Source organism: Bos grunniens, chromosome 1 (genome assembly GCF_055505025.1).
Source record: "Bos grunniens cultivar Pamir isolate PY7600 chromosome 1, Bosgru_T2T1.0, whole genome shotgun sequence".
In the NCBI taxonomy this organism is placed as follows: Eukaryota; Metazoa; Chordata; class Mammalia; order Artiodactyla; family Bovidae; genus Bos; species Bos grunniens.
The window spans coordinates 101,291,516-101,310,000 of record NC_141165.1 but is presented as its reverse complement, the minus strand read 5'-3'; the positions used below and the strand labels follow the sequence as shown (position 1 = coordinate 101,310,000).

At 40.1% G+C, this 18,485-nt stretch overlaps 1 protein-coding gene across 6 annotated transcripts in view; it reads left to right on the top strand.

Moving 5' to 3' along the window:
* Positions 1-18,485, top strand: part of NECTIN3 (nectin cell adhesion molecule 3) — a 240,734-nt gene that overhangs the window by 131,869 nt on the left and 90,380 nt on the right. For 2 of the 6 annotated variants that reach the window (XM_086407327.1, XM_086407340.1), the window contains exons 8-10: positions 4,183-4,245; positions 5,037-5,218; positions 15,071-15,455. The exons of 1 other annotated variant lie outside the window; for it this stretch is intronic. In XM_086407327.1, coding sequence (XP_086263453.1) covers positions 4,183-4,245; positions 5,037-5,216 — 243 coding nt within the window. In that variant the 3' untranslated portion in view covers positions 5,217-5,218; positions 15,071-15,455. Of the gene's footprint in view, positions 1-4,182; positions 4,246-5,036; positions 5,338-15,070; positions 15,456-18,485 lie in introns of those variants that run through there. 3 more of the 6 variants (XM_086407325.1, XM_086407338.1, XM_086407332.1) reach the window with 2 other exon arrangements.

Genomic DNA, 18,485 nt, shown 5'->3' with positions numbered 1-18,485 from the left:
CAGAATGATGTCTGCTCGTTTCCAAAGCAAACCATTTAATATCACAGTAATCCAAATCTATGCCCTGACCAATAATGCTGAAGAAGCTGAAGTTGAACGGTTCTGTGAAGACCTACAAGACCTTTTAGAACTAACACCCGAAAAAGATATCCTTTTAATTATAAGGGACTGTAATGCAAAAGTAGGAAGTCAAGAAACACTTGGAGTAACAGGCAAATTTGGCTTTGGAATACGGAATGAAGCAGGACAAAGCTCATAGAGTTATGCCAAGAGAACACACTGATCATGGCTTAGTTTATATTCCCTTATAATCTTAGGAACTGAGAGAGGATGGATGGTCCTTCAGCAGGTAATGAGTTTTAGTTATCTTGTTAAGCTGAAGTTTCAAGAGGTATATGCCCTTTTAGAATTTAAGATGTTGAAGTTTTAATAGATACTATCTTTTCATTTATCTCTGAAGATGGCAGATGCTTGAACATATTGTCATGCCAAGAGGTAGGAATCCATGGCAAATATGCGTGAGAGAGTTGAAAAATAAGAGAACGATAGGGAAGTTCTTGTAGATGTGGGAGTGATCTGCAGTAATTTTCTCTAGGCTTAAGAAAATTGTAGAAGAGGCGGATGGATGTCAGTTGGGGCTAGAAATTGGAGGGAACATGTTAGAGAAACATTTGGGAAGGTAAGAGAATGTGTTTAAAAAATAATGTTTAAGGTTTATAAATTAGAGTAAAAGAATGTGAGCAAAAGGAAGACATGGAAGGAAGTATAAGAGTATTTTGAGGATGAAATTATGATATGAGAGAAGACCAAAAGGATTCTAATTCAGTAGGGGAATAATGGTTTCAACTGGAACTCTAGTTTGTAGTTTTTCCACTGCCAGAGCAAGCAGTGTCCAGTGTGATTGTAGACTTGTTGACAATAGCAGCTTGAAATCTTGATTCTGTTTATCACTGAAAATAAACTTTAGTAACTCTTAAAGCTCTGTTTATGGGGTTTTAAAGTCTTATCTAAACAGAAAGAATAAAATATAACACATAGTAACATGTGGAGATTTATTTTTGAGTCAGAGAAAGTAAAAATATTCATTATGATAATACAATTTGAAAAACTAGTTTGTTAGTACCTTGGAAGACAGGAATGAAAATCTACATGACTTTAGTGAATCAGGAAAGTAAGTATGGGTTGCAGCTCAGTAGAAATTGTTACAAGATAGTACATGTAAAGTAGGGAAGTCTAAGTATGTTTTAGAGATTCAGACTCTCTCAAGGCTTTCTGGGAAAAAAACACAAGAATAATAATATATACCATATATCCACCAATTAAAATACCATAGGTTAATTCAGTTTACATATGCAAAGCACCAGTCACATGTGAGGTATCATGTAAGACACTTTTCTATATATTCTTGTGATTAAATTTTTTAGAAAGTCAGATATGTAACATTTGGAGTAGTTATGGACTAGCAGAAAGAGAGCGCATTTATCAGCCACTATAAAATTAAGTTCCTAAGGTATCTGGTCAGAAGCTAGATGCCACTACATGGCAGAGGCAGGCATCCATAGTCTTTGTCCCTAATGCAGGGCCATCCCTAGGACGTGTGGGACTTCTGTCTATATAAAGAATTTGACCAACTGTTGTATTACAAAATTCACGGACTCATGTGAGGTGTAATGATTTATTGATAGAGAATTACAATATTAGATAGAGAATAAGAACTTAACATTTGCTGATTGTCCAGTCAGTGAAGGTGAAGACTGCTCGTGGTGTCCAGGCACCATTTCTTCCTGCTCTGTCCTAGGAACTCTCTTTTCTTGTCCAATATTTTCAAGTGTACTTGCTGATTTTAAAGCTCAGGCCATGAGAAAAGGGTAGCTATGCTGTTCTTGCTCATAAAGCCATGTGTGTATGTGTTAGTCATTTAGTCGTGTCTGACTCTTTGCGACCCCATGGACTGTAGCCTGCCAGGCTTCTCTGTCCATGGAATTCTCCAGGCGAGAATACTGGAGTGGGTTACCATTTCCTTCAGGGGATCTTCCTGACCCAGGGATCAAACCCAGGTCTCCTGCATTGTAGGCAGATTATTTACTGTCTGAGCCACCCATAAAGCCATGGCTTATCTAAAATAGCCAGGAAACAAAAGAAAATGCTAATTTTAATTTTAGGTGTTTTTTTTTTTTTTCTGAGTCTATTTTTCTTGGACCAGGATCAACTATGTAATTTGTAGTCTCAGCGCAAAGCAAAATGCAGGGCCCTTTGTTTAAAAAATAAGATTTTCAGTATGGAGACTGGGTTCCTATATGGACGTAAGAGGTTTGGCCTCAATGAAACGTGTCCTCATATTCTCCTGCCAGCCGCCAGATGCTCTGTGGTGTGGAGGGCATGCACTCCTGACCCCAGACTTCCCTGTACCAGCACTCAGGCCCCTGGCCAGGGCAGAGGGCAGCAGCAGTCACGGGACAGGGGAAGAGAGGGGAAACTGGGAGGGTCTGGGGGTGGCAGCCAAGAAATCATAGACAAGCAGAAGGAGGCAGGACACCCTTGGGCTGAAGTTATAGGTCCCTGAAGCATGCTCTGTTGTCCTTTTGGCCATTTACAAACCACAAATTCATAATAAAATCATTAAGCAATCTAAGGTGGCAACCACAGAACATTGAACCCCAAAGTGGGACCCTTCTGAGCACAAGGCCCCATGTGATTGGTCCATGGAACAGGCCTTGCCTTGAATTTTTACCATTGTGTACTGTGAGTATCAACTGATCATGCCAAAAGCACCCCAGAGTCATGCAGAATGTGACGGGGGAACAAATTTGTCACAGATATCTTATGCTTTGGATAACGTGGCATATGACAGAGGATATCAAGAATTGATAGTTCATATTTCAGTGAAGTTATTAGTTAGTGATTGACTTATTATTATGAAAGACCCACAGGCTAGGGTGTGGGTTTGGAGGAGGATGGCCAGGAAAGGCTCGCTAGGATTGAAAGATAAAAACATTAGGAACTAAAAAACAGATCATGATGTCTGCTATAATAGAGGTATAAATAAGAATAAGAACAACAGGAAAAGTAGGAGTAAATAAATTAACTTTGATGGGTACTGCAGAAAAGCCTTTTAGGAAAAAAAAAATTGACTTTAGTCTGGCCAAGATTGGTAGTATTTCAAGTGCCAGAGGCTAAGTGGCAGACATTCCAGACTAAAAAGACAGCCTAAGCAAAGACAGTGAAATGAAGAACATGCTGATAGATGTGCCCACATGCTGGGATTTTCAGGCATTCTTGTATTACAGTTCTTGAACGTCTCTTTTCTAGGCGCAAGCAGGGCTTATAAGAATATAGGTTTAGGAATCAGACAAAGCATCCACCACTTACAAGCTGTGTGACCAGAGACACCTTACTTAACCACTCTGAGCCTCCGTTTTAGTCATCTGTAAAATAAAGACCTGGGTTTTACAGAATTATTATAAAAATTAAATGAGGTAATGTCTGTAAATACTCCAGCCAGCACCCTCAGTCCAGTGAAGGAGAAAGCAAATAGATGTGAAAATTACACATGCTGTGAAAATACAGAAAGGAAAGTGACTCTCTCTGCCTGAGGGTTTTGTGCTCTGCTTCCTGAAAGAGATGATATTTGAACTTGGGGCTGAAAGGTAAGTATGTGTTTATAAGCCAAGGGGAAGCTGAGAAACATTCTCTCAGGCTGAGGTTTAGAAATGATGAATCCCTTTTATGAGCTGTTTGGGGTTGGGAGACAAGGAGTAGCGAGAGGAAGAGAAGCAGACCATATATACATCTATAAATAAAAACAGAATAACCTTTCATTACCACCCCAAACCCCTTTTAGCCGATTCAAAATATCAGCCTCTTCCACCAGGAAGAGGCAAGAGCCCTTCTGTGCTGAGTGCTCCCTTGAGTAAGATGCAAACCAGTTTGCATGAGAGCTTCTGTAGGAGATGTTCTGTGCATTTTCTTCCTCTACAAGAAGGCTGGAGCTGAGAGAGAGACAACACTCAGGAAATGCCGTTGCTTTTCCCATCCTCACGTGAAACAGTTTGCTTTATTGGCAGACATTTAACAAGACACGGTTGGCTCTTTAAAATAGGAATCTTAGTGGTCTTGGTTGATCTGTTTTATCATGTGCTTTGTGCTTTAAAGTGCATGTCTTTTTCTGTCTTCTCCCTCCAGACTGAACACTTGCCTCTGCAGACTCAGTTCAAAGAAAGAGAGACTGGAAATGTCCAGCACCCTGTGAGTAACATGATCCTCTAACGGGGTCAGCCCAGGTGGAGCCAGTGACCACCATGTTTATTAAAAGATCATTTTATTTCCATGCAACTTCATTTTCTTCCCCTCTGCTATCTGAGCACCTGTAGTGTGATTTCGTAAAGTCCTTGAGCTGGTTTATTCCTCTTAGAAGTAATCAAGTTATATGAAACCAATAACCTGACAGAGGATCAGTACCAGCGACAACACAGAGCACCAGGGAAGTTCATTTTATGGTGTCAGCTGTGACCCAGAGTCAAGCAAGGAAGAAAGGTCAAGACAAGAGGCTGTTTTTTGAAAGCATTTCTTATTCTCAGCCATGTTGGGCATACAGTCAGATATTACCTATGCATTTCACTGTATCTCTCCCCTGATTCCCCATTTCTGAATCCTGAGGCTTCTTTTGGTTTGGTTTTGGTTATTTAATTTAAATCTCTGTATTATCTCATGCATGGATTCCAAGCTTGAGCCTTGCTGAGAGACTCCTGCAGTTCACAACCTTGTTTTTCTCCAGTTTACCTTAACTGATACCAGTTTCAAATTTCGAAACCTGAAACTGACCACAGTCCCCATTAGTCACAGTTTTCTGTTTAGGAGATGCCATCACTCTTAGGTATTATAAGCAACAAGTGACTAGAAAATGATAAGCTGTTGACACCTTGCCATTCAATAAATAGCTTGTGTGTAATGAATTCTGTGCTTGCCTGTTTTCACCCAAGAGCTAGAAAAAATGCAAACAGCTGCTCAACTAATGTAAGCAATGTTTGAATTTTTAGAATGGACTGAATAGCAGGAGATTCGACTGTGAAGATGAGAATCCAGTGGGGGAGGACGGGACTCAGCAGATGTACCCCTTGTATGATCAGATGCGCTACCAAGACGGGAGCCCTGGCAGACACCATCCATATAGCGACCTGGAGGGAGTCTACATCAATCCCCGGGAACATTATGTGTGAAGGTCCTCTTTCTCCAGTGCTGTTTTAACAAATGTTTATTCTTAGATTGGGGGGAGAGAAACTGAGGCCAATAGTTATGATTTTATTCTCTTTCATATAAAGCAATCCCAGTCTAAGTGTATCGGAAGTTGTGATGAATGACTTGGCTCCAAGAGCGAATTTCTTTCTTTCATTAAGAGTTTCTTAGCCACCAGCTGTGTTTGTGAACTTGACTCTAGCTTTGTGTGTTTCTGTGATGATGGCGTTTAACTACTAACACTTGGCCTACAGTGACATGTTCATTTAAAAGTAGAGCATCTGCCTGGGATGACAGCAGTGATTCTCCAGAAAGAAAGGCCCCAGCTGGGAATATTAACCTCACTGGGTCTCAGGCAGACCAACCTGTTCATTTGTAATTCAAACAGGCAGAAAAAAGAGCTCAGAATCCATCTCACTAATTATGTCGTGGAATTTGGGCTTTCCTGACTTGTTTAGTACAGTTAACAATACCTGCTTACAAACAAGAGGCTAAGAGGCATACTTTATTGTTTATCCCAAAAACATAACAAAAGGCAGTTTAAACCTTCAGGTCTGTTGGTTGCTTTTATACTCTTGTGATATTGTACTGTGTGTTCCTTCTTATGATCTCAGGATCACCAAGGTCCTGAGGGATGTATATTTCTTGCTATCATCAACCTAGTCTTGATGAACTGTGTGCTTACCAAGGTTCTTCTCTTACTCGGTCATTGTTCCCACAGTTCTGTTCTTTGCAGTCCAGATTAGCCCATTTCCCACCTGTTAAAATCTAAAAGCCCTTTCTAAATGGTGGACAGCCTTGAGCCTTTTCCCTCTTTTCTGTGGTATTATATATGACAGGCTCAGCTTTCACTGCTGAAATTTCTTTCAAACTAATCCTGTCCACACAGGCTTCAGCTACCCTCTGCATTCTTCAGACTTCTTATTGTCCATGTTTTATCTACCTCAGGGGAAAAAAAAAAAAAAAAGCCTGATGGAAAAAGTACCATGAAATAATCCTTGCTTTTAAAAGCCAGGTCAAAAATTTGAAAACCTAAAAAAAAAAAAAAACAAAAAAGCTGCATTAATATGGCCTGTGTGCTAAACCCACATGTGGTCCTTGATCCTTCCTCCCCATCTTTACCTGGTCAATAATAAGTGTAAAGAGATGCTAATAGCAGATATTACAGTGACTGGCTTACTAGTGTTTTCTACAACATCTTGGTGCCTGCCAGTGTCTGTCTGGAATTTTCTCACTTCCCTTTGCCAACTTTTCCTCACTGAGCTTTGAAGGTAGCAATTATAATGGGGTGAGCAGAGTGGGGAGCATAGGTACACGTGCAAGTGTCAGTGTCCCGTCCTCACATCTTAGACAAGCATTGCTTTACTATGTGTTCTGGAAGCTTATGGGTCTGTCACAGATATGAAAACACTGCAGACTTGTCATATATTAGGAAAGAGTGACATAAGCACTGAAATAAAATAGTACACATTTCCAACCTAAACTTCAAGGGATAGGAGAATATTAACATAGATTTCTACTGGGATACCAAAGATAAGTTATGATTCACATTCCTCTGACTCTATTTCTTGCTTGTGTATTTATTTCCTTTTTTCAGTTGCCTTGCTTTATCAGAAAAATTATCCAAGTTGTTCTACAGTAGTAATACAATGCCACCCTCCTTTACATGGATGACTGGCAGTTCTGTAAAAGATTATAGTTGTCATTGCTATTTACTTGCTAAGTCATGTCGACTCTTTGTGACCTCATGGACTAGCCCGCCAGACTACTCTGTCCTTGGGATTTCCCAGGCAAAAATACTGGAATGGGTTGCCATTTCCTTCTCCAGGGGATCTTCCTGACCCAGAGATGGAACCTGCATCTCTTGCACTGGCAGGCAGATTCTTTACCACTGAGCCACCTGGGAAGCCCCAAAAGATGATAGTTAAATGGAATCAAAGGGTAAATACCAGGGACCATCATTGCTGTATTACTGCACTACCTCAAAATAAGTTCACTGCCCTTGCTAGCAAGCTGGCCCAGAAAGAAGGTACCTAACTTTATTACTTGAAATCCCATCAGCGAGTTAATGTAACTGAAGGTATAGGGATCCTTGCAATGTCTTCCAGTAGAAAGTTGACTCTAGACAGAGCTCTCCTTGTTAAGGAAGTGGTTTATACATACTGGATGTTACAGTGGAAGATACTGAGGTGCAGTCACTCCTTTAGTGAGCTTTAAAAATGGGGGATGGTTTCTTGGGTCCTGGTGGGGAGCAAATTGTTGGATTAGTGTTACAAAAGAAAACCTTGGACCTCAAGGGGAATTGAGATGTCTTCATTGGCACTAGGGAAAGAGATTGGAAGCACTGAGCTTCAGAACCCTTTGACCTGTATTTCTGCCTCCCTACCAACAAGTAGCCACTATTGCAAGTTTTTACATTCTTGGTGTAGTTATAGAAAAGAAATCTCAGGGTGTAGACACCTCTTGCAACAGCCAGCTAGTTCAATATCCTCTTTGCTTCTCTGTCAGCTATGATATTTCTTTAACAAACTGGTAGATTTTATAGCTGTTGGTCCCTTACATGGGTCACAGAAGCTGTATAATTGCTTATCCCTGTGCCTTCCATCTGTTCTCTCTAAATACTGAGGGGAATAGAATGGAGCTTTAAAAGGGTTTGATCAACAAGCTCCCTCAAGCAAAAAATGCCATCCAAAATTAGCTTGTTGATCTCTAAATTTGGAGTCTAGACCACTTGAGGATGGACAGTTAAATTTGGAAGTCAGACTCTTCAAGATCCGTGAGTGAGGCTTAAGGATGTAAGCCACAGCTGATACTAGATACTCTTCTCATAACTGGTTTATTAAAACACACTGAACCAGAAATAAATCCCAGAGTGCTTATCCACTTATGCTTGCAGCTTTGCATTTCAAGGGGGAGTGTGCATGCTCCATCTTAAACACACAGCCTTGATTTTGTAGATAGCCTAACCTCCAGGAGCATGCATCATCGCTGCAATAGCAGATCACCAGATTCTTTGCACACCACACTGAACTAGTGTCAGCATGACTTAGGATTGCTCTGACATAATGGGATAAGAATTTAGATTAATTCTTAAAAGGCAGTGGTTTGTTTTCTCTTCTATGAGGGCTCCTCTATCCTTGGCTTTCTTATATGTTCTATTCAATTTTAGAACATGTAAGAAGGCCAAGGATGGAGGAGCTTGGTGGGCTACAGTCCATGGAGTCACAAAGAGTCAGACATGACTGAGCAACTGAGAACACACACGTAAGAAATAGTGTCGGAATCTGCTAGTTAACTTTGAAGACTCTTACCTGTCCTTGGCTTCCCTGCAACATGCACATGTGTGTGTGGGGGGCGGGGTGGTCAGTTGAAATGAACGTAGAAATGTCAGGGCCTCTACCTGTGGTTTAGTTCTGTGCTTCTCTCGTTCCTGTGCTGAACTGGCAACACCCTTCATCCTTGGGCAATTTGCAGAAACTGTTGTTTGTAAGCCTGTTCAACTGTGGACTATGCCTGGATTCATCTTATGGCCCTTGAAAGGTATTTGTGTTCCTTCCATTAAAATTGTTGTAAGCTGGACTTTATCAGTTTGGTCACTTGCAATTATTAGATGATTTGGTGGGTTTCTGACTGATAGCTCAGTTGGTAAAGAATCCGCCTGCAATGCGGGAGACCTGGGTTTGATCCCTGGGTTGAGAAGGTGCCCTGAAGGAGGGAAAGGCTACCCACTCCAGTATTCTGGCCTGGAGAATTCCATGGACTGTATAGTCCATGGGGTCGCAAAGACTCAGACACAACTGAGTGACTTTCACTTTCACTTTTGGTGGCTTCCAGTAGATGAGGGCTGTAGGTCTCCTCCCCGCAACCTTACTAGGTGGTATATTACACGGAAATCAGGTTTTAAGCCAGAGTCTGCATTATTCATGTACATAAACAAGCAGGCACCAGAACAGACATCCTATAATAGTCAACCTGTCATGTAAGCTTGAAAAAGTTCCCACTCCATTCTTCTAGAGAGACTATCAATATTTTGTGTAAAAGGGCTATTAGAAGTGAATCCAGTAATACTACAGCTGCTTCAATGTCAGGCAGCCTGATTCTGTTCAACTTCTAGACACAGAGCAGGTTAGTACTCTAGGAATCCTAGAGCTAGTGGGCTTGCTAGCTCTGTATGCCCTGTTTGTGAAAGGATGGAGTGCCCTGTAGTATTTTTGCCAATCCACATACCTTTAACACCATTAATCTGACCACTGAAAATAATCACCTATTAACAAAGTCTCTGGTGCTGAACTCTTGTGGTAGTAGCCTCTGAAATAAGCTTTTTGAATGCTAACTAACAACCTTTGGAGGCTATATTCCCAACTAGGAAATTTCAGATGTTAACTAAACGCTTCTAGGGTGTACGGTAAGACCATTTAACAATCGCCAAAATAATTTAAATTACATTCAACATAACAGAATTTCTTAAGGATTCGTTGTTACCACACTTTCACACTGGGATGCACTATATTCACCGCTCTAAAGTCAACCACCTGCGGGCATTTCTCCTTAGTGGCAACCTTTTCCTGCTTAGGATGGGGGTGTGTGTGTGTGTCTATGTGTATGCATGTATGCATCAGAGAAAGAGGGGAGAGAAGCCCACTTAAATTCACAGTTGAAAAAAATTTTGGAGTTCACACATGCAAGAAAATCCTCACATCTATAAACATCTGTTTCCAGCCCATTTTATTACCTTGCTTTGGCATTTTTTTATAATACTTTAGCATTATTTCTGCAAAAAGGTTAGAAGTAGGTTCAGATGCCTTTTTGCCTTAATTGCCAAAATATATAAAGTAGTTTATTTCTAATGTATTTCCATTTAATAGGAAAAGTTTGTCTAGTCATGTTTGTTTGATTGTGGAAATTTGGAACTACAAGTAGACTAGAATAAAGAGAATGTCAGCAATTCAGATGACACTAAACATCTTTTTATCAAACATTATCAATTGAGACTATGATGTAGACGTTCCTTCTATATTTCAAGGATAAGGGAAACCACCATTGACAAAGAAAAGGATTCTCCATTCCAGAGACTGGGAATAAATTCCTTTCATTGGTCCATTCCCCCAGAATATCCCAGCCAGTGTTTGGGGGATAAGGCCATGATGTATATCAAATTACATACCTACATACCGCCCTCACCAAAAGTTCGGTTCAGTCACTCAGTCACGTCCAACTCTTTGCAACCCCATGGACTGCAGCACGCAAAGCTTCCCTGTTCATAACCAACTCACAGCTTACTCAAACTCATGTCCATCGAGTCAGTAGTGCCATCCAACCGTCTCATCCTCTGTCCTCTCCTCCCGCCTTCAGTCTTTCCCAGCATCACGGTCTTTCCCAATGAGTCAGTTCTTCACATCAGGTGGCCAAAGTATTGGAGTTTCAGCTTCAGCATCAGTCCTTCCAATGAATAGTCAGGACTGATTTCCTTTAGGATGGACAGGTTGGATCTTGCAGTCCAAGGGACTCCCAAGAGTCCTCTCCAATGCCATAGTTCAAAAGCATCAATTCTTCGGTGCTCAGCTTTCTTTATAGTCCAACTCTCACATCCATACATGACTACTGGAAAAACCATAGCCTTGACTAGATGGACCTTTGTTGGCAAAGTAATGTCTCTGCTTTTTAATATGCTATCTAGGTTGGTCATAACTTTTCTTCCAAGGAGCAAGTGTCTTTTAATTTCATGGCTGCAGTCACCGTATGCAGTGATTTTGGAGCCTGAAAAAATAGTCTGTCACTGTTTCCATTGTTTCCCCATCTATTCACCATGAAGTGGTGAGACTGGATGTCATGATCTTACTTTTCTGAATGTTTAGTTTTAAGCCAACTTTTTAATTCTCCTCTTTCACTTTCATCAAGAGGCTTTCTGTTCTTCTTCTCTTTCTGCATATCTGAGGTTATTGGTATTTCTCCTGGCAATCTTGATTCCAGCTTGTGCTTCATCCATCCCAGCATTTTGCATGATGTATTCTGCATGTAAGTTCAATAAGCAGGGTGACAATATACAGCCTTGACATACTGCTTTCCCAATTTGGAACCAGTCTGTTGTTCCATGTCCAGTTCTAACTGTTGCTTCTTGACCTGCATACAGATTTCTTAGGAGGCAGGTCAGGTGGTCTGGTATTCCCATCTCTTTAAGAATTTTCCAGTTTGTTGTGATCAAAAAGTTCTAGTTATATGCAGTATCTGTCACCTCTAGCTGTGAGGTGTAAGGATAAATGCCTGCATTTCAGATGTTGTGAATATTTATGGAAAACAGCAGCACCTCCATGAATTATAGGTCGGCCGGGCCTTGTCCTCTAAGGACTCCCATTCTAGAGCTGTGTTGTTTACAGTTGCCACTTGCATACAGTTTATACAGGAAGCATATCATTTACTGAGTGCACGCGCACACACAAACACACATACACGTACACACACACAGGTCATTTAGACCCAAGGAGATAGACTGCTGCTGCTGCTGCTGCTGCTAAGTCACTTCAGTCGTGTCCAACTCTGTGCGACCCTGTAGATGGCAGCCCACCAGGCTCCCCCATCCCTGGGATTCTCCAGGCAAGAACACTGGAGTGGGTTGCCATTTCCTTCTCCAATGCATGAAAGTGAAAAGTGAAAGTGAAGTCGCTCAGTCATGTCCAACTCTTCGCAACCCCATGGACTGCAGCCTACCAGGCTCCTCCACCTATGGAATTTTCCAGGCAACAGTACTGGAGTGGGTTGCCATTGCCTTCTCCAAGGAGATAGACCTAATGGACTTGAAATTATTACTAGATTATGACTGTGATCCCAAACAATCTTCAACAAACAAAAACCTGCTTTCTGAGATATTTCAATGTTTTACTCCATCTAGAGGTAGGAGACTAAACAGTTCCCTTCTTGAGATTTTTCCCAGCATTACTATTTAAAGACTTTATGATCAGATTCCCTGTGGCCCAGCAGGACCCCTGATATTATGGCCTGAACTGGTTGTATTTTTTATTGTGGTACAGGATTGAACTGTAAAGTTGATTGGAGGAGACTGCAGGGGAAAACCCCTTGGGAATCCAGAACATCAGATTTGCCACACTGGCTTAGAACTGTGGCCTATCCTGCTACAAATATGTCTGACAGCCATGAATAAATGTCTTATGTGTCTCCTCCAGAGGTTAGGAATGTATTTCAAGCATTAGTAATGTCCCTTAATAACTCACAGTGGGTTTATAAAGACGAGAGTTCCATTGATTCCCAAATGCATGGACACCGTTGTTTTAGCTTTCATTATTCTTGCCAATAATGACCAGCTTTTCTGTTTCTTTTTTTTTTTTTTTTTCCTTTAATCCACCCTAACTCATTGATCAGGCTAAATTAAATTCCTCTCAGAAGTCATGTTGCTGGCTCCATGTCCATCATATTTTAGCTACAGGCAGCATTATTTTGTCCTAAATGCCTTAGTTTGCACTTATCCACACTGTGGCTTATTAATGCCTCTGTTTTTTCATGTGGTCTTATGAGAACTTATTGCTATATTCTGTTCAACTGAGCATTTCAATACCCGGAAGAACATTTGTCATCTTAGGTTTCACTATGTACTTGAAATTCCAAGTTCTTTGTAGAAAAATGTTAAGTAAGTGGTGTTGTTACTGGATCCCTGGATTATTCCACTTGTCCATCCAGAAAAGTTCCTGTTTATCCTTTACCTTCTGTTTCTATTTTTAAACCAAAGCTTTAAGACATTACATCTGCTCCAGCCTATTCATTCTCCATGTGAGAATTCATTCTTAGCCTCTTAACTTCATTACTTCTCACTTTCATCCCTAGTAAAAAATTAGTAGTCTCCACCTTACAGGAGTTTTATGGAGTGCAGGGAGAATAAGATGTTTAAGGGTTGTCTTCAAGAAAGCTCCTACTTTTAAAGTGATTTTGTAAAAGCCCCTTGGTTTAGAAATGAGAAACTCTATAGCTATTATTTTTTCCTATCCTTGTTTTGCTATTTATATGTCTGAAAAGTGATCTCTGTCTGAATAGAGTCTGTACTCCGGTTTTAACTTTCTTCTCATTAACCCGTTTCACACTGAAATTGTCCTCTCTACCTTGTCCACCCTGTGAACTTTTTACCTACAGAGCCAGAACTAGTTCTCCCACAATAAATCCCACATCACTTACTTCCATCATTGAACAAATTAATGTCATCCAGAAAGAGAATCTGGCTGTGGACATAAATCAGAAAGTAAATGTGGTCTCACTCTGGCCCTGGTGAGATCTCACTATGGTGCCTTTGTTTTCCCTTTATAAACTGGGGTTAATTCTGCTGTTTCACAGCACCTGGGTAGTGTGAATCTTGACCAAAAAAAAAAAAAAAAAAGATGAAAAGCTTTTTTCAAATGTCTTATACTATATATATATATAAATGCATAGTGAATAATCTGGAGAGTCCTCAAGTAGAAATGTGTTTTTGTGTAGCTCAATTCAGAGAAGTTTTCAAAAGAAATGTTTTACTAACCTGTTCTTTTTTTTAAGTGAAAATTAGTTTCTAATCATTTGAACCGTCTCAATTTTTCAGTATGGGAAGAGATTAATAGTATACAGAAAATACCCAAGTTACATTTTAACTGTTAAAACTGAAGGGGTTGCATAATAATATAGTGAGGTAAGGAGGAGGATTCTAGCTCAAATGTATCAAGATATAGAAATACAGAGATTAGCTTTGGTTTTGAAATTGTATTATAAATAGTAGATGTTAATGTGGTTGTTTATAGATACTCTTTATTTTTAAGTTACCAGAAATTGTCTTTTATTTTTGCAGTTTTGAACTATGTGGTTCTTGATATGTTTTGAATAAAGTTTTTATCAACTAAACTTTTTCATTTTCATTATTGATAAATAAAGTATGATTAAAATATACATAAAGATTAGTAACCTAATTACATGACTATAAAATTCAAGATTTAAAGAACATCTTTCATAGAAGTAGTAAATTTCTATACTGAAGTCCTTTTTTAAAAATGATTTTAACAATAGTAACAGGAGTACTTTTATACTTCAAGCAATATTGTAAATATTTTTTAAAACGTGACAAGTTACATATTATTGTAATTGCTTGTGAAAATTACTTAATACTTTTTAAATGAAACTGAATTTATTCCATTTAAAAACTGTTCTTCCTTCCTGATTAGTCTTTAGGTGTTAAAATGTCCCTTCTTTAATGAAATGGTATTAGTGCTAGATGATAAATTTTAATATGTTCTTACATTTTTTAAGTTGGAATTCCTGAATTTTTTTAGGGATGGATGCTTTACTGATCTGTTAACTCTCAAAATAGGAACCACTTTAAAAGAAACATTTTATGGAGATACCATAATTTTCATCCTCTTAAATTCTAAAAGTCAATGCTGTTTAGTTATTCAGAGAATTTTGTAATCATCACCAAAGCCAATTTTAGACTATTTTCATTGCCCCAGAAAGAAGCCCATTCCTATTTGCTCCTTGCCTCAGTCCCCCTTCCCCTTCCCAGCCCCTGGCAACAGCAGTCTACTTTCTATCTCTGTGAATTGGCCTATTGTGGACATTACATGTAAATAGAATCACGTAATATGTAGGCGTCTTTCACTTGGCATAATGTGTTCAAGGTTCAACCATGCTTACAGCATTTATTCATTTCTTTTTATTGCTGAATAATATTCCATTGTATAGATATTCCACATTTATCCAATCCTCAGTTGAGGAATATTTGGGTTGTTCCTACTTTCTGGAAAGAATTATGTATTATTCATGTACAAGCCTTTGTGTGAACATATGTATTTATTTTTCTTCCATATATACCTAGGAGTGGAATTGCTAGATCATGTGGGAACTCAGACTGAACCTTTTGAGGAGCTGCCAGACTGTTTGCCAAAGCTGCGGCACCATTTTACATTCCTACCAACGGTGTTTGAGGGTTTCAGTTTCTCCCCATTCTTACCAATGCTTGTTGTTATCTGCTCTTTTTAATTATAACCATCCTAGTAGATATGAAGTGCTGTCTCACTGTTTTATAATTTCCCTGACTGCTGATGATGTGTTTTTTTTGTCTTGTTTTGTTTTCTACCATCCTTTAAAAATGTAAACTCATTCTTAGCTCATGGGTCATATTGCAGGCTGGTTTTGACCCATAGTTAGCTAACCTCTGACCTAGAGGATAAAGAAAGATCATTAAACCAATATTATAAATACACTGTGTATGTTCATCAATGTAGAGGAAAGCGTGAGCCATTGTGCCAAAGAAAATAAAATACTTAGGTATAAATTAAACAAAATCTATATAGGGTCTCAGTGATGAAAATTATAAAATGCTGATGAAAGACATCAAAGAAAACCTAAATAAATAGAGAAACTTACCATACTCATTTGTTGGAAACTTCAGTTGGGAAGGGACATACACAGTTGGCACCTGCAAGGTGGTGCCTCCTGGCTAGTACAGTGTTGACATAGACCATCTCTTACTGCACGTATGACATAGAGTCATCAGAAACTAGAGCTACCATCTTCCTGACTGTCATTGGTCTTCACCTCCACGCCTGTCTGTCCTGCCATTATATTGTTAGACTCCCAAATAGCCTATGGCTCTTTCTCAGCCTTCATTCTCTGAAATCATGGCCATATTGCCACAAGACAGATAACTACATACCCTCACACTTCCCAGAAGGTCAAAGCAGTGTTGGAATGAAGTCAGAACAAAGGTGAACATGTTATATCTTAGTTGGGTATTGAATGGGTAGGAAATAGCCAGTAAACAAAAGAGCAGACATACTCTACACAAATAGTTGGTTTGGAGAAGAATTCAAATTAGGAGTCAAAAAAATTGGGTATGATGATTGTTCATGTTTAGATAACAGAGTCATGAACTCTTGCAACCAGATATTTTTGCCTCTGAATTTCTTCTCCCCAGAGGTTCTGGGAAAAGCCTTGAGATTTATGCTTTCACCAAGAAGTAAAACGTGGGGGAAAAAAAATCCCTTCTACAACCTGAAATTGCTGCAAAAAAGCTCTAGAGAAATTAGATGGAAAATCATCCAGAAAATAATTAATTCATATCTCAAACTTTAGCCCTTGAAATTCTAGTCTAATTGTGTGTCTGTGTATGTGTGTGCATGCACATGCTCAGTCATGTTTGACTTTTTGAGGCCCTATGGACTGGCCGGCTAGGCTCCTCTGCCTGTGGAATTTTCCAGGCAAGAATACTGGAGTGGTGTGCCATTTTCTCCTCCAGAGGATCTTCCCATCTCAGGGATCTACCTCGCATCTCTTGCATTTGCATTCAGATTCTTTACCACCAGCGCCACCTGAGTTTCCAAGTTGTCTTTAGTTCATGAATCATTATTAAGAACATCCCAACCTTTTTGTCCACAATCTGCCTCTCTGCTTCTAAACACTTCTCCTCCTACTTACTGATGGTAAAGCCCAGAGGTGCAGTGTGGGATTGATGCTTTTGACCTGCATTTCTCAGCTCAGAGCAAACCAAAAAGCTGCTTTGCTGGGCAGAAGAATGTTACCTTGCTCAGTGCAGCAGATGGGCAGAACTGTTCAATTGCTCAGAGCTCACAGTTGCTAATTCCCTAAAATTTGGATTTTCTAAGTAGAAATGTGCAGGGCATAGAGACTTAAGCTGCGACTTCTCTATAAACTCTCCCATTGTTGTATTGGCTAAAGAGGAAACAAAGCCTTTTCTAAAACGTATAGCACATGTCAACTTTCTGGGTTTTCAGGCATAGCCCTGCTTTCAAAGTTGGTCTTGATTTACCTGTGTTCCGTTAACTCAGAGGTTCTCAAACTTCAGCTTGCATTAGAATCACCCAGAGAGTTAGTTAAAACTCAGATTCCTGGGTCCCGCCTGCAGTTTCTGACTCAGTCGGTCAGGGAAGAGACCTGAGGAACTGCATTTCTAAGAGGTTCCCAGGACAAGCTGCCACTGGTGGTCCTGTAAGACCATAACACTCTGCAGGCCCCCTTGGCTGCTGCTCTTACCTGGCTGTTCATTAGGGTAACTTCATCCACCTGGCTTGCTAGGCATTCGCACACTTGGCCTTATCATGTGGGATTCTCACACAATGATGAGGGTGAAAGAGGAGAGTGAAAGAGGTGCTGGAAACTCAACATTCAAAAAACTGAGATCATGACATCTGGTCCCATCACTTTATGGAAAATAGAAGGGGAAAAAGTGGAAGTAGTGACAGCTTTCATTTTCTTGGGCTCCCAAATCACTGTGGATGGTGACTGTAGTGAAATTAAAAGATGCTTGCGCCTTGGAAAGTTCTAACAAACCAAACAGCATATTAAAAAGCAGAGACATCACTTTCCCGACAAAGGTCTTATAGTCAAAGCTTTGGTTTTTCCAGTAGTCATGTACACGTGTGAGGGTTGGGCCATAAAGAAGGCCGAGTGCCAAAGAACAGATGCCTTCAGACTGTGGTGCTGGAGGAGAGTCTTGTGAGTCCCTTAGACAGCAAGGAAATCAACCCTGAATATTCATTGGAAAGACTGATGCCAAAGCTCCAATACTTTGGCCACCTGATGTAGAAAGCCAAATCATTAGAATAGACCCTTATGCTGGGAAAGATTGAAGAGGAAAAGGGGGCAGCAGAGGATGAGATGATGAGATAACATCAGCAACTCAATGGACATGAATTTGAGCGAACTTCGGGACACAGTAGAGGACAAAGGAGCCTGACATGCTGCAATCCATGTGGTCACAGAGCTGGATATGACTTAGTGACTGAACAACAACAACAAGAGAGTGTGGGATTCTGTCGTGGGGAAGGGTACTCTCCTACTCCATTTGTGGTACTTTCATCATTGCTGAGCATTGGTGATACCGAAGCTCCTCGTTACGATAGTCCTGGCAAATAATGAGGCCATGCCTCATTAGCATCACCTTGATACATGGTATTGCCTTTTTAGTTAGTTTTCAGGCCTCACATAATATAGAATTATGTCGTGTTTGATATGTCCATACCCCTAAGCCCTTTAATTCTTTGCTCCTCTATATTCCAGGACATTCTGGCATTCCAACTTCACTTAGTAGATGGACCATTGCTTTTTCATGCTTCTAGGTACCATGCTAGACATCATCTCCTAGGGTTCTTGACTGGTTGTAAATCCTGTATCTTTGAAGTATGCTCCCAAATCAATAAACTCTCCCTCATCTGATCTTATGCTCCAGCCCTGCTCAGTCACACAGCCTCAGAACCCAGTCCAACTGGTAC